The sequence below is a fragment of the Chlorocebus sabaeus genome, chromosome 8, assembly GCF_047675955.1.
Source record: "Chlorocebus sabaeus isolate Y175 chromosome 8, mChlSab1.0.hap1, whole genome shotgun sequence".
NCBI lineage: Eukaryota > Metazoa > Chordata > Mammalia > Primates > Cercopithecidae > Chlorocebus > Chlorocebus sabaeus.
The window spans coordinates 146,299,907-146,316,085 of record NC_132911.1 but is presented as its reverse complement, the minus strand read 5'-3'; the positions used below and the strand labels follow the sequence as shown (position 1 = coordinate 146,316,085).

The window sequence follows — 16,179 nt, the reverse complement described above, 5'->3', positions numbered from 1 at the left end:
TGGGCTCACGTGGGAGCAAGATGCACCGGCCCTGGTCCTGCCCTCACGGACCACCCAGGCTTCTCACCAGCTGAGCCTCTCCAGCAGACTGCCCCCTGGTCAGCTCAGAGGGGCTCCTGAGGACCCCAGCCTGGCTCTTGGGAGCAGCAGATGGCACCAGGCTGAGGACTGGTGGCCTCAGGGCCAGGAGAGCCTGGGTACAAATCACACTTCGGTCATTCACTATGACCCAGGTTACCTGGCACACCCCTTGCCATCTCTGTGCCTCAGTTTCCTCATCTGTAAAGTGGGGTGACACCGATCACCCTCCCAGCTGTTCTGAGACTCAGCAAGATGGCTGGTGCACAGCAGGGCCCTCCTTTTCTCACCGCAGGACCTCTGCTGCCACCTGCTTTTCCAGAAACACGAAGCACAGCGGGCTCCCCACCCCCACCCTGGGACCAGGAAGGAGACCCTGGTAGGAGGGACCAGTGGCATAATGGCTGGGGTCCAGCACAAAATGAAAACAGAGGCCCTTTGTCCAAAAATGAATCAAAATTACACAGCGCTAAACCCAGCACAGTCCTTCTGAGCTCAGGGACCAGCGTGACCGCCCAAGCCGCCAGCCCTGTGTCCCAACACACTCCCCACTGCTGAGCCTCACGAGTGAGCTGGGGGTGCCCAGGGCAGATGTGGGCACCCATGGTGTCTGGGGACGTGGTGCTGGGACCTGCCGAGAAGGAGGCTCTGCCCTCTGGGTCTCAGCATCTCCCTCATCTCCCAGGGTAGGCAAGACCATGCAGAGAAGCCGACCCCACTCCCAGAACCTGCTGGTGCTCAGTAGGCAACGACTGTCCCCATCTGCGAGCCCCAAGCCGTGTCCACCGCAGAGCCAGCTTGCTCTGCCTCGGGAAGGGTCCCTGGGAATTTGTGGGAGCCTGAAGGGCCACTGGGCAGGGCCGGGACCTCTTGGGAGAGGGGTGTCTCCCTCCCGCTCTGTTGCCTGCACCCCTCCTGTGCGGCCATGTCCTCGTGGGACCCAGTGCCCGGGAGCAGGGGATGGTGATGCCAAATTCCGGGAGCCTAGCAGCCTGCGGTGTCATATCGGAGCCAAGGCAGGGCTGCGTGATTCTTGGCCCCTGACCTCCCAGCCGGGGGCCCAGGTCATCCACTCCTGGTAGGACTGGGGCTGGGCAGGGGTCCCTTCAGGCCAGCACCTCAGAGAGCGGGCGGGCGGGCAGGTGGCGCAGAGCCTGCATGCGTGAGGAGCTCCTGGCGGCGTCACAGCCGCGCTATTCTCAGTCTCTCTCCTTTTATGGCTCCGGAAGTGAGCTGGGGATGCTGGCAGCCTGGCTGGCACCAGGGAGAGATTTAAATGGAGATGCAGAGAACAGCAGGAAAGCGCAGCCATCAGGGTGGGGGCAGCGTGCCGTCTTGGACACCACCCCCTCCCTGGCACGGGCATCCTGAACCCCCAGCTCTGGGGGTGTCCGGCCTGGCCAGCTGGCAGTGAATCCTTCGTCCTGATTTTGGGGCAGCCACCCTCGGGGTTCCTGCAGCACAATCTGGGCCAGGTGGGCGTCCAGGGAGGTGTGGGGTGGGCACACAGCCTGGCTGGGGACCCAGTGTGGGGGAGCGCCAGGCTCCAATCCCCCCAGGCCGACTCCAGTGGCTCCTGGCAAGTCCTCCTCATGTTCCTCCCCAGCTCCATGCTGGCAACCTGACACAAGGGACCCCCAGCTCCCACTCAGCCCTGGCCCCCTAAACAGCCCTGAAACCCAGAAAAGCCACTCCCCACTGCCTGCCCCTCTCTGTCCCCACTGTCCTCCCTTCTCCCTCCTCCCCACCAGCTCCAGGTGGGTGTCCTCCCCACCTGCCTGCCCCCTCTGTACCCACTGTCCTCCCTTCTCCCTCCTCCCCACCAGCTCCAGGTGGGCATCCTGGCCAAGGTGAGACAGGCCCGACTTATCCCTCCCTCATCTCCCCTGTCTGCAGGCTATGCCCTCTTTGGAAAGAACTCAGATGGCCCCTCAGCTCCTCCTTGGCTCCCCACACCACCCTCTTCACAAAGGCCCTTCTTCACCTACCCACTGCTGGCCTCACACACCTCGGGGGTCAGAGCATCTCCAATGGAGCCAGAACCATGTTCCATGTGCCCAGGGCAAGCTCAGGGCACATGCCAGTAGGTGTGCAAGAAAAGGATACCCTGGTCCATCCACTCACACACACATACACACACACATACATACACACACTCATACACTTACACATGCACACACACACACACACAGACATGCAGGAAGACTCCATTTGTGCTCAGGGGCTCCAATGGTAGCACACACAGGGGAGACCGAGGCACGCAGGAGACTCAATCAACATGGAACGAGGAGGTCAGGAAGGCTTCCTGGAGGTGGCGGTGTTGGGCTCAGGTTCAGACAACACTTACAGCAAAGCTGACTCTTCATGCTTAGGTGTTAACACTGGGACATTTGTCAGCTGAACAGGGGGTGGCGGGCAGTGGCGTGGACGGGGCATTCTGGGTGGAGGGAGGCTGGTGATCCAGGGCCCATGGGCTCCTCCTCACCCTCTGCCACACCGCCCAAGCTGAGAAGGACCTCAGCCTCCATTCAGTCCAGTCTGTCCCCTGTGGACAAGGACGTGGGGCCAAAGAGGCTGAGTGACTGATATGAGGTCACACAGTGCCTCGTGGAGATGCACAATGAACGGTGCATGGTTCTTCGTCCCGTGCTCAGACCAGGCTGGAGGAACCCGCTGTGAAGCACCTCCTGGGCTCAGCCCCGCCTGCTGTTCCCACCAGCACACCTGTCTCCCCGTGTGCACCCAGGATCTGCTCCCGCAGTGCCCAGATGGCCCTCCTCCCGTGTACCAGTGTGGGCAGTGCCAGTCAGAGGGGCCAGCCTGACCCCCCCAGCAAGAGCACCCGGAAGAAAAGAGCTGTGGGTGTTCTTTGCAGAGCTCTGAGTGGGGTGACTTGCTGGTGCTGATGGATGGCAAAGCCTGTGGGGGGCAAGGTGATGCCCACCCCTTATTTTATGGGATGCTCTGCACCTCCTTGTACTCCACCCCCTCCCAGAGTCATGCCTCTGTCTGGCTTAGTACCTGCCAAGCCTGTCTCGGGAACTTTTGTTGACGGAATCACCCACCGACTGGGCAGGGCAAAGCTGGAGCTTCCTCGGAGCACTTCCTCGTCGAGGAAACTGAGGCCAGAGAGGGCGTGGGGGCTTAGGGGACTCACCTACAGTCACACAGGGAATGAAAGTGTTCATGGGACACCTCTGGGAGGTTGGAGGTCTCCCCAAGACCCCAGAGACCCAAGACACACTTCCTGTCCTGGCTCTGGCCTTCCTTGCTGTGTGGCTCAGGCTAATCCCTGGCCCTCTCCGGACCTCGATTTCCCCTTCCGTGCATGGCTGGGGTGGCGCTGGTGAGGAGTGCACATCCCTTGTCTGCCAATGGTCGGTGGAGGCCTGGGCTCTCGTGACCCCACCGGCCCCAAGGGGACGCCTGTGCAGCTGGGCCAGGCTGACTGGAAAAATACAGAACTTTCCTTGGAGGCTGGACTGGGAGGCGCTGAGGCAGGAGGCAGGAAGGAGGAAGGAGGAGGGAGGAGGGTCTGGTGTGTGGGGGCCCGGAACGAACAGGCTGCCTGTTCCAGGGACAAGGACGCAGCAGCACAGAGTCTGCCAACAGGAGAAGAGGAAGGAAGGAGCGGGGTGGGGGGTGGGGTTGGGGGGGATCAGAAAGAAAATGTTCCCGCAGCCCCAGGGGGCTGGGGAGGTTGCAGAGGGAGGGGGGCTAGGAGGCCCCTGGGCCCACCTATCCTGCACCCATCTCCAACTGGCCCCCAGGCCATCAGCTTCCATCTTCTGCACCAGTGCCAGAGCCAGCCCACTCCTTGGGTGTCCTCTCATCCCTCAGGGTCTTTCCCGGCCCTTGGTGCCACCTTGGGAACACCAAGCACTGTTCCCATCACTGATAGGGGTCTCCCAAGACCCCTGCCCCATTCCACTCTGGTCCCCTCCAGGGCTCTTGCAGAGGCTGTCTGGCTGCAGCAGCTGGGGTTAGGCAGGTGGGTTGATGGATGAGGACCTCACCTCTGTCACTTGCCCACTCAGCAGCCTGGGGTGGGTCCTCCCACCCCTAAGGACCCCTGCGGAAGCTGAGGCGAGAGCACCTACCTGGCTGGCCAAGCAGGAGCAGCTGCGCCCCGGCCTCTCCTCTGCCCCTCTACTTTCCACCTCAGTCCTTTCCGCCTCCTTGGTCTTTTCCCCAGGCTCTACCCTAACCTGCTGTGCACCACCCCCCGCCCATGCTTTGGAGGTGGACTGGGACCCTCACCCCCAGCTCTGCTGTCTGCCTACCCTGGCCCGTCCCCACTGCAGGAGGCCCTCAGGATGAAGACAGCAGGGCACAGGTGTCCTCCCAGCTGCCTGGACCCAGATCTCCCAGCTGGACCCAGATCTCCCGCAATTCGTCACCAGGTCTGTGCTGCCACCTCAGGAGTGACAGGGCGGGGTGAGGAAGGACAGAGGAGGTGGGCAGGGTGAGGAAGTCCCCAGAACCTTTCCTGAGGAGCTGAGGGCAGGACCCCCCTGACCACTTCTGAGGCTCCAGAGTGGCGCTGATGAGACGCTCCAGCAGGAACAGCTGGGAGAAACCTCGCCAGACCAGGTGACATGAGGCCAGGGACAAGGCTCCTGGAGCCCCGGAGCTCCCGCCAGCCCTCAAGGCCTTGGCATTGCCACGCACTTTATGGATGGAAAGCTGGGGCTCCAGTGTTTCCTGACTAGAAAGGAATGGAACAGGAACCTTTCTAGCCTCAGACCCTAGCCAGTGCCTGCTCTGGGCCAGGCCCTGCTTACACTCAGGTGTTCACCTGTGGGCACCACTTGTAGGGTGGCGCAGGGACTCAGCCAGGCCAGGCCGCTGGGACAGCCTTGCCCTGTGCTGGTGAGGAAGAGGCCACATGAAAAGAGGATACCTGGGCCCAGGAGCCCAGCGAGGTTGGAGGTCAGCAGCTCCTGTAGCCTGTGGAGCTCTGGGCTGGACAGCAAGGGACACCCGGTGCGAGCAGGTGGCTGAGAGACTGGCCCCCAGGTCTGGCCATGCAGCCTGGCCCAGCAGTGGGCACCTGGAGGGCATAGGGCAGCCTGGTTCCTCTCTTCCAGCCCCACCGGGCAGTGGGTGGTGACAGATGAGGCCACAAGGGTGGGGAGTGGTCACATATGGGGGGCGGGTGCCCAAACCAACTCCTAGGACTGCCGCATTCCTTCCCTGCTGCCAGTTCCTCACTCCACACAGTCCACACAGAAGGACAGCAGGAGCCCTGGAATGTGTGCAAAGGGTGGGGTGGGCAGGTGTGTGCGGCCAGCAGTGGGTAGGTGAGGAAAGGCCTTTATGAAGACGGTGGTGTTGGGGGCTAAGGGAGAGTTGGGGGCGGTCTGGGTTCTTTCCAAAGAGGACAGAGCCTGGAGGCAGGGGAGATGGGGGAGGTGTGTGCCTCTGCGTGTGCCCATGTGTGTGCGCATGTGTGTGAGTGGGGGTGGAGGTGAGCTCTGGCCTGAAGGGACCTGTTTGCCTCTCCCTGCTGAGCCGCACTAACTTCCGGCACCCGAGATCAGCAGGGCCAGCCTGGGGGAGCAGCAGGATGCCCAAGGTCAGCATCTGTCCTGTGAACGAGCCTGGCAATCCAGAAAGGCCCTGCCAGAGTGGGTCAGCCAGGGCTGAGACGGTCTGGGGCTGCAGGGAGAGAGCCGACTCCCTTCGCTCTGATCAGGCAGGAGCAGAGGTGGCTGGGCACCCCAGAAGGAGAAGGGAGTCCAGGGCACAGGGTGGTCCCTGCCTTTCAGAGCAGGTACCCCCACACCTCTGGGGACCTAGGTGGCAGGGGCTCAGGAAGGAGCACTAAGAGGTCCTTTGAGGCTTTTGTGAGCCTGGTGGAGATCTCAACCGTGAACAGAACCTGGGGGTCATGGGCTACCTCACACTGCCCTGCAGGACCCTTTCTCTCAGGCAGGTGGGGCCTCAGAGCTGTCAGACCCACCTAGCAGCAGACCAGGTTGGCTTTGAGAGTGGGGGTCCCCCAGGTGCTCCTGACCTCCTTGTGCAGGTTTAGCCTCCATCCCCTTCCCCTGTTGCTTCCCCCAACTGCACCCCTGAGCCATGCGGCTCCAGTGGCTGTCAGGGACGGGCGGGGGTGCGGGTGGGCTGGAGAGAGGGGCAGGGCAGGCCCCTGTTGGGAGAGGCCCCCGCTCCAGGTGGATGGGAGCCAGCCTGGCCTCCTTTCCTCAGGCTGCAGTGCGGGGGTTTGGTGAGGGCTTCTGGGGCGATAATTGGGCAGCGATTAAGTGTTCCCGGCAGCTGTGGCTGTTGCCTGTCACCTGTCAGCTCAGGCCAGCATTCACAGCCTCTGCAGACCCTGCTGGAGGGGATGGGGAGGGGAGGATGGGGCTCTGCGTGGCACCCCCGACACTGCCTGCCCTCGTGCCATCCAGGGCAGGCTCTGTGCTCTCCCACCCGTCTCAGCTTGGCCACTTCTGGCCTGGTTGTTCAGCAGGTGACCGGGGTGGTGACGGGCCATGGGGCATTGAGCAGAGGACACCAGGATTCCTCACCAAGGGGCTGGCTCCTGCCCAGCTCTGCCTTGCTCACCGGGCCACCTTGGGCACTCACCCTTCTCCAGACCTGGCTCCCTTCACACGGGTGAGGGAACTGAGGCAGTGGCACCTCCTGTGACCTTGGCTCACATGTCCCCAGTCCTGCCTCCTTGTCAGCTTGCTGATGCCTCAGGTGGGGGTGGCAGCTGGAGGCCACTGCTGGTCAGAGGCCTAAGAGCTGTGCCCTGGCGGGGACGTCAGGGGCCACACGGGCTTATAAACCCTGGCGGGGCTGGCCCCCGATCACCGAAGTGCTGGCTCTCACAGGGACACATACATGGTCAGTGCCCAGCACCCAGACAACACCTACAGGCTCAGACTGGCCCCAACCCAGACATGTGGCCCTCGGTGACCGCCGGCTGCACTCACCCGAGGCTGCTGGCATCTGCCCGTCCCGCATGTGCCCACCCAGCTCCTCTCCCCGGGATTCCGCAGTGGAGCAGTGGGAAGGTCCCTGTGCTGGAGGCTTCTCTGCCTGGCTCCCCGCTCCCAGCTCCGTGGTGCCCCTCCGCCCTCCCTTCTCTGTCCGCCCACTTACCTTTAATTAGAAATGCCAGGAGAGCCATTTTTGGGGAGTTTTTGACAGAAAGACATTCCCCCCAGGGGCGGAAGGAAGGAGGAGACAGACTGGCTCTGAGGCAGGGAGAGGTCTCCCTGGGAGAGCCGGTGGGGGGGCCTCAGAGGGTGGAAGGGAGTGGGGATTCCAGCAAGTGGGTACCTGTGTGCCCTTGAGTGCCTGAATAACACAGGGAGTATTAATAAGACGGGGGGAACTGAGGGCTGTGAGTGGGGGGTATGAGTGTGTGTGTGGGAGCTGTGAGTGGGGGGCATGAGTGTGTGTGTGTGGGGGCTGTGAGTGAGGGCATGAGTGTGTGGGGTGGGGTTAGAGTGGGGGCTATGAGTGTGTATGTGGGGGTGTGAGTGGGGAGATGAGTGTGCAGCATGTATGTGGCTGAGAGAGGGAAAGGGCAGCTGGCAGCGGGGACAAGGTGTCCTGATTGTCAGCGATGATGTGCTCATGGCCCTCTGGCTGTGGGGAATGGTGTGTGTCACCCATGCCTGGGTAACATCAGAGGACCTGAGACCCATGCCTATCCAGCCAGCACTGGAGTAACTCAGGAAGGGCGTCCCTACCCCTGCCAGGTTGCCAGGGAGGCAGAAGGGGCCTCCCTCCGGAGGGAGTCTCGGCTTCCGGAGCCCCACTCCTTATATGGAGCTTGGCTTCCCTCTGCCTCTCCTGATGCACTGTGCTGCCAGCACCGGCCCTCCTCCCTCCTCCCTGCTCTTGTCTCCCCCCTCCCACTCTCCTTTTCCTCCTTCCTCCTCCCTCCCTGTCTCCCTCTCTCCTCCCCTCTTCCATCTTCTTAGAAGTCTTGGAGCCTCTGGCCAGGTTCTTGATATAGCCAGGGGCTTCAGGGCCCAGTTCTCTTCACTGGGGGCTAATGTCCCCTCCATATCCTCCAAACCCCAGCCCCCCAGGTGGCAGCTTCCAGATTTCCCTGGGAACACAGAAAAGTATTGGGCCTCACCAGAGACCTGTGTGTGGGGGCACAGGGCAACCCTGTCCAGTCACAGCCACACGGGTAGGTGTCACCATGCACACCAACGCAAGGGTCAGGCAGAGAGCACCTAGGCCTGGCTGTGTGTCCCTCACACAGAGCTCAAGACCTGGACTCGGGACCGCCTAGGCAGGGGTGGTGGCAGTTCAAAGCCGCATCTAGGAGCTCACATGTGTGCGTGTAGAGTTGCTGAGTCCCTGGGCACAGGAGGCTGATCGGGAGGGTCCTTCCCGGGCTGAGCTGCACATCCTGCACAGCTGGGCGGACAGGGTCAGGGGCAGTGAGGACCCAGGAGAGCAGTGGCCAGCGCCAGCCCCCTTCAGCCCCCCCAAAAGAGAGGCGAGTGGAGGGGAGGAAGCCCACCTTGGGACCCTGGGAGGCAGGAGATGACAGCCCGCCCAGCACCCGGGAGGGGGCGTGGGAGGGGCTCCCAGTGCCCGGCTTCAGTCCCTCCGGTCCCCGCAGGCTGAATGAGCTCCGCCGCCCGGGGTGGGAGGTGCGGAGCGGAGGGATTAGTCATCCCGGCCCCTCCATGTGTGCAAGGGGTGGGACCTCCAGTACCTTCGCCGCCCAGGAGCCGAGTGGGCGCGGGGCGGGGCCTGCAGGGGCGCGGGCGGGGCGCTGGCGGGGAGCCTGAGGCTGGGCCAATGAGAAACGGGGCTCGGCGAGCCGGCCGCCCACGGGCAGCGCTGGCGGCATAAAGAGCCGGCGGCCGGGACTCAGCGCAGAGCTCGGGCGCCGCGTCCTCCCTCCGCAGCAGCAGAGCTGGACCTGCCTCTCCGGGCGCGCTCCACCAGCCCTGCCGCCGGCCCGCAGCGACAGACAGGCGCTCCCCGCAGCTCCACACGGGACCCAGGCCGCCGGGCACCACCGCCGGACCCCAACGCCCTCCTTCCGTCCGCCCCGAGGAGTTTGTCGCCTGCCCGAGCACCTGCGCACAGATGGAGCTGGACCACCGGACAAGCGGCGGGCTCCACGCCTACCCTGGGCCGCGGGGCGGGCCCGCGGCCAAGCCCAACGTGATCCTGCAGATCGGGAAGTGCCGGGCGGAGATGCTAGAGCACGTGCGGCGGACGCACCGGCACCTGCTGACCGAGGTGTCCAAGCAGGTGGAGCGCGAGCTGAAGGGGCTGCACCGGTCGGTGGGGAAGCTGGAGAGCAACCTGGACGGCTACGTGCCCACGAGCGACTCGCAGCGCTGGAAGAAGTCCATCAAGGCCTGCCTGTGCCGCTGCCAGGAGACCATCGCCAACCTGGAGCGCTGGGTCAAGCGTGAGATGCACGTGTGGCGCGAGGTGTTCTACCGCCTGGAGCGCTGGGCCGACCGCCTGGAGTCTACGGGTGGCAAGTACCCGGTGGGCAGCGAGCCGGCCCGCCACACCGTCTCCGTGGGCGTGGGGGGTCCTGAGAGCTACTGCCACGAGGCAGACGGCTACGACTACACCGTCAGCCCCTACGCCATCACCCCGCCCCCGGCCGCTGGCGAGCTGCCCGGACAGGAGCCCGCTGAGGCCCAGCAGTACCAGCCATGGGTCCCCGGCGAGGACGGGCAGCCCAGCCCTGGCGTGGACACACAGATCTTCGAGGACCCTCGAGAATTCCTGAGCCACCTGGAGGAGTACTTGCGGCAGGTGGGCGGCTCTGAGGAGTACTGGCTGTCCCAGATCCAGAACCACATGAATGGGCCGGCCAAGAAGTGGTGGGAGTTCAAGCAGGGCTCCGTGAAGAACTGGGTGGAGTTCAAGAAGGAGTTCCTGCAGTACAGCGAGGGCACGCTGTCCCGAGAGGCCATCCAGCGTGAGCTGGACCTGCCGCAGAAGCAGGGCGAGCCGCTGGACCAGTTCCTGTGGCGCAAGCGGGACCTGTACCAGACGCTCTACGTGGACGCGGACGAGGAGGAGATCATCCAGTACGTGGTGGGCACCCTGCAGCCCAAGCTCAAGCGTTTCCTGCGCCACCCGCTGCCCAAGACCCTGGAGCAGCTCATCCAGAGGGGCATGGAGGTGCAGGATGACCTGGAGCAGGCGGCGGAGCCTGCCGTCCCCCACATCCCCGCGGAGGATGAGGCGGAGACCCTCACGCCTGCCCCCAACAGCGAGTCCGTGGCCAGTGACCGGACCCAGCCCGAGTAGAGGGCATCCCAGAGCCCCCAGCCTGCCCACCACATCCAGCCTGTGGCTTTGCCCACCAGGACTTTTGAGCCGGGGCTGACTCCTGCAGGGGAAGCCCTGGTCCAGCTGGGTGCCCCCTCGGGCTCTGGGAGGACTCTCACACACTCGTGTCATCCAGATGTGGGCACCGTACCCCAGCAGCAAAGAGCCCTCCCCCCTGCAGGGCTCCGCCCATCACCCTCCCTCTGTCTGTCTTCCCGGCCTGGACCCCACCCTCCACACTCTCAGGCCATCACAGAACACCCCAGCTTCCTCATTCTGCTACAATGCCCAGGCCCTCTGGACATCCAGAAAACCAAGTGTCCGGATAGCAGGGGCCAGCGGCCACCAAGCTCATAGGACACCCCAGAGCAGAAGCTAGGGCAGAGCCAATGCTGAGGGAGCCTCGACTTCTGGCGCCGCCGCCCTCTCCCAGCATCTGCAGAGCCAGCTGACGCCCTCCCTGCCTCCCAGGGCAGCTGGCCAGCCTCAGGCAGCACGGCCCCCTCCCCCTCCTCCCAGGGGAGAGCAGAAGTCGCAGAGGCAGCAGCAGCAGACCTGATGTCCCGGTGCTTCCTGGCCCCTCAGGTGAGCCCCGGCCCCAAGGCAACACCCACTGTGGGGCATCTGAGAGCCAGTGGGACCCGGAGGCTGTTTTTGAGGAGAGCCCACTGAGGCTCGGGCCCCCAGCAAGTTAGAAGGGATGGGGTGGGGGTGGCATCATGGAATGGGGCATCAGGGAGAGTGGGCCAGGTGGGAGGCAGGGGCAGTTTGCTGAGCCAGCTCCACATGGACCCGCGCTTTCTCTCCCCCAGCTCCAGTGATTCACGCCCGCCTGGAGAAGAATCAGAGCTCAGCTCGTGACTCACCCATGGCAGGCGGAGGGTCCCAGAGGGGCTGAGTCCTCAAATCCGGCTGAGGCAGCAGCTGGCACCATCGGAGCCAGGAGAGTGACAACAGGTAACAGGGCACCACCCTCCCACCCAGACCCCACCATCAGCTGTCCCGGCCAAATGAGCTCCTCCCCGGACCCCAGACACCCTGGGGCCCAGGCCACTCCCCAGTGCTCAGGCAAGCTGGGAGGCCCTGACAGGGTCAGGGGTCCTCTGCCCTGGAAGACCAGCGCTATCCACCAGCCCCAGATCCTCCCTGTGGAGCCCTGGCTACTGTCCTGCATGGTCCCTCATTGCCCTCTCTCCTTCTCTTTCAGGTCTCAAGGTTCCCACAAAGTCTTTGCTGCTGTGCTGGGCATCACACACCCCTCACCTTGCAGGCTGCCTGCGTGGGAGGCGAAGTCCAGGGACAGCCCAGAGGGGTGCTACAGAGAGGAGTCAGCTGCAGCAGAGGGCAGGAGCCCCAGCTTAGCCCTAAGCGCCAGCGTGAGGGCCAGGGCCTGCCACGAAGCCCGCCCCGCTGGCCACCAGCTGCCCGCCCCCAGAGCCACTGCAGCAGGAGTCGGGCCCTGCCTCCCTCCCAGCAGGGAAACCCCGCCCGCTGCCAGGCCATCCTCTCTGCCAGAGGCTTTCATGAGCCCCAAGGCTGGGGCCACAGCTCCTACTCCTGCCCAGCAGCCCTGAGCCCAGCTGCAGGAAGGAGATCCCAGAAGCCTTTGCTCCTGGGGCTCCTCCAGGCATTCTGCCCTGCCCCGACACCAGAACCCTGGTGCTGCTGGGCCACTAGCGTCTGCAGCCTGAGCAGGCGCTGGCTCAGGGTTCATCTTTCTGCCTTGTCCACTGGGGGACCAGCCCTACAGACCACTCTGACAAATCTTCAGCCCACACCCTGCCAGCCCCACAGATTTTATTTTTGCACATAAGCCATAACTGATCCTTACAGGCTGGCACAGGCTTTGGGGAAGCCCTGGAGCCTGTGAAGACCCTGGAAACCTCATGAGGCTGTGGCCGACCCCTGCCCCTTACCCCCGCACAGACCAGGCCTTAAATGTCCGTCCAGGCCCTGTGTACCTTACCCCAAAGACAGACTCTTTTTGTAAGATTTTAATAAAACACTGAAACTTCTTGGAGTGTTCATGTTGCTTCTTCTGCGTGCTTGGGCTGGGCCGGAGTAGAGCTGCAGACACAGGTCCTCCAGCCCAGTGGGTGACCCTGGAGACCCCATGGGTGTAGTGCGAGGTCTCCAGGGGCTCGGGGGAGCACCAACAGGGCAGCCTCCATTAGGGTCCTGGATCCTCAAGAGGAAGCACCTTCAGGCTCCACACTGCAGCCCACTAGGCCTAGCTCAGCCCTGCCTCCAGGCCTGGGGTGGCCATCAGTGAGGGTGACTGCTAACTGGGGGAGCCCTATTCGTGCTGAGCTGAGGCCTGCCCCTTTGTAAGTCCTACTGGCATGTGGGGTGTACAACTAGGTGCATGGGGGGACTACAACTAGGGCTCGGCCCACACGGCTGTCTCAGGCTCTGGAGCCCTGGGGACCTAATCAGTGCAGACCCCAGCTGGGAGGGGACCCTGGCCATTCCTGGTTGCCAGATCATGAACTTGGTCTCTCTGAGCCTCAGTTTCCTCATCTGCAAAACAGGGCATGCCATCCTCACAGCATCTGTGCTGAAGAACTTGGAAACAAGGGTAACTTGATGCCCTGCAGGATGTCAGCCTCTGCTGCCTTTGGGGGGACACTGGATTCCGAGGGGCTGTGGGACATCTGCCTCCCCTGCCTCTGTGGGGGGACACTGGATTCCAAGGGGCTGTGGGAGGTCAGCCTCTGCTGCCTTTGGGGAGACACTGGATTCCGAGGGGCTGTGGGAGGTCACGCTCTGCTGTCTTTGAGGGGACACTAGATTCCGAGGGGCTGTGGGAGGTCAGCCTCCCCTGCCTCTGTGGGGACACTGGATTCCGAGGGGCGGCAGGACGTCAGCCTCCCCTGCCTCTGTGGGGGGACACTGGATTCCGAGGGGCTGTGGGAGGTCAGCCTCCCCTGCCTTTGGGGTGACACTGGATTCTGAGGGGCTGCAGGATGTCAATCTCTGCTGCCTTTGTGGGGACACTGGATTCCAAGGGGAAGGAAGAGATGGCCTGGGGTAGGGATCAGCCCCTGCCCATCAGTGTTCAATGAGAAGCAGGACTAACAGGAGACAGCGAATTCACTGCAAGGAATTGTTTTACTCAACGTAGGGGCTGCTGAGCCAGTCCAAAATCTACAGGGCAGGCCAGAACCTTGGGGAACAGGCTGAGGCAGGCACCTGCGGGTGGAATGTCTTCTCCATCAGGGAAGCCTCAGCTCTGCTCTTACGGCCTTTCAAGGGACTGAACCAGGCCACCCAGGTTCCCAAGGATGCTCTTCCTGAAAGCACCCATGACAGACCTTCAGGGCAACACCTCTGTTAAGATTTGATTGAGTACTGAGAACAGTACCCCGGCCAGGTTGACCCTCACAACCTTCAAGGTCATCTGCTGCTGGAAGGTTCCCTCCCCTCTGATGGGGTTGCTCTGCTCCTGGGGATCCTGGGCCAAGCTGTGGGGGCAGCTGGTGGGTGGTGCCCGCTCAGCCCCACTGGGGGGCGGGGTGCATTGCACCTGTGGGGTCCTGGCACTGAGCTCACGGCTGGCTCCTGCAGCAGTGAGGGGCCCGGGGAGAGCAGGAAACAAGAGGAGACTAAGCAGAGAGAGCCACCTGTTGCCAGGAAATGTCGTCACCCGTGGCGCAGGGCGCTGAGCAGGGCTCTCGACGGTGAAAGGGCCGCCTCCGCCCCATTCTTCCCTTGCATTTCTTTTAAATAACAAAGCTGCTGGAAGAACGGGAGAGGAAATTGGCAGGAACAGGAAGCTGGGCACCACCGTGCTGCCTGAAAGCAGTCATTTGTCTTGGAAGTACTACTTCTCACATGAAAAGCTGGAAGCTGTTGATGCTTTTCCCTTTTAGTAAAAAGTTACTCCCTGTAATTGTGGAACAGGCTATCAGAACCCTTCAGTTAATTGGAGGTTCAGCTGTGTCACTCTGTTCCCAAGAAAAGAGGCCGGAGGCTGGAGCAGGTGGGTGGTTGGGAGCGGAGGGGCCCAGACCCTGTGCAGATGTCTCTCAGCCTGAAGACCAGATCCCAGAACAGGGTGTTCCCTGCCATCAGCCCCTCCCTACCCCTCATTGCTCCTGCCCATCCAGGTATCATAGACGACTCGGTCTCACCCCCTCACTGTAGCATGGGGAAACTGAGGCACAGAGAAGGTCTGTGCCTCAGTTTGGGGAGAAGAATTGAGTCTGGGGGTAGGAGCACCCAGGAAGCCCCTAGATGTTCTTCCCGCAGACCCAGTTTGGTGGGAGGCCTCCAAGCCAGGGAGCCCATGTCAGGTCCCCATAGGGGCAGGTGCCTTTCCATCAAATCCCGACAGCCTCAAGGAGCTGGTGCAAGGGGGAGAGGGCAGACACCCTCTCTGTTGCCCTTCAAGGCTCAACTGAGATTAAGTCTCCCGGTACCAGCAGGGTCACTGCTGAGGGCTGGTGGTGCCACGGGGGGTTGCAGGGAAAGCGACGGGCTTGGGAGAGTGTGTGAGTTAGTGTAAGGCAAGGGTGCTGTGACAGAGGAACTGCAAATGTGGAACACAGTCTCCTCTCAGGGAAGCATGCAGCTGGCAGCTGGGCGGCACTTGTTCATTCCAGACCTTCTGCGTTTCTTGACACTCCAGACTGCTACCCAGAAGGGACAAGAGACAGCGAGGGCCATGCCACGATTGTAAAGCTGAGCCCAGGAATGCCATGGCCACCCATGGTACCTTTGCCCCTGCCCAGTGCCAAAAGCCTGGATGTGTATGGGAAGGTGGGAGGAAGGATCTAGGTGGGCAACCAGTGGAGAGAAGCCACACTGAAAATTGTTTAGGGTGGTGAGTGTGAAGAGTGTGACCTCGGCCAAAGAGAGTGTGGCCTCTGCCCTGGGCTCCTGGGAGGTCATCACTAGGCCCCGAACGTCTGACCTGGTAAGAATGTCCTTGTCCACCTGGGGCCTTGGGCCACACCTATGGCCTCATGTGACTTCAGTGGAGGCCTTGGGCTATGTGGCATCAGCTCTGCCTCCAGAAGGGATGGAGACGGCTCAGCCATGTGGGCGCCAACCAGGACCATGTGACAGACCCCAAGGCAGGAGCTACCCTGAATGTCGATGCTCCGTGTGCCTTGACCCACATCACTAAGGGGCGGGGGGCTAACGTTGTCCACGACTCCAGGGGAGGACAACCGAGAGCTCTGTGTCTGGACCCTCCTGGGCTCTGTCCCAGGCACCTGTTTCCGTTCTGGTTTTATTTTTTATAGTTTTTGAGACAGGGTCTCTCTCTGTCACTCAGGCTGCAGTATAGGGCCACAGTCACAGCTCACTGCAGCCTTGACCTCCCAATTCATGCCATCCACCCACATCAGCCTTGCAAGTAGCTGGGAACACAGGTGTGCACCACCACAACTGGCAAACTTCTCCCCTCCCCTCCTCTCCCCTCCCCTCCCCTCCCTTCCCCACCCTCCCCTCCTTCCCTTCCTCACCCTCCCCTCCCTTCCCTTCCCCACCCTCCTCTCCCTTTTCTTCCCTTCCTTCCCCCTCCCCTCCCCTCCCCTCCCCTCCCTTCCCCTCCCCTCCTCTCCTCTCCTCTCCTCTCCTCTCCTCTCCTCTCCTCTCCTCTTCTCTTTCTGAGATGGTGTCTTGCTATGTTTCCCAATGTAGTCTTGAACTCCTGGGCTCAAGTGATCCTCCTGCCAGGCTGATTTTAATTTACAAATTTTCCCTGTAGGAATCCATAATCACAGGTATAATGGCTTTCAGGGGCTCTGGGGCCCTCCTAGAGAATCATCACATCTGAGGTGGCTGTCAGGAGCCTGGGTTTCT

The 16,179-nt window shown here is 62.4% G+C and overlaps 1 protein-coding gene across 1 annotated transcript; it reads left to right on the top strand.

The window, feature by feature from the left end:
• Positions 1-8,889: 8,889 nt before the first annotated feature.
• On the top strand, positions 8,890-12,383 carry ARC (activity regulated cytoskeleton associated protein). Its single transcript, XM_008001679.3, has 3 exons — positions 8,890-10,953; positions 11,181-11,325; positions 11,576-12,383. The coding sequence occupies exon 1, from the start codon at positions 9,157-9,159 to the stop codon at positions 10,345-10,347; it is 1,191 nt and encodes a 396-aa protein (XP_007999870.1). The 5' UTR covers positions 8,890-9,156; the 3' UTR covers positions 10,348-10,953; positions 11,181-11,325; positions 11,576-12,383.
• Positions 12,384-16,179: the final 3,796 nt, after the last annotated feature.

Coding starts and splice junctions, on each gene's coding strand:
- ARC (XM_008001679.3), top strand. CDS start 9,157: ATGGAGCTGGACCACCGGACAAGCGGCGGGCTCCACGCCTACCCTGGG.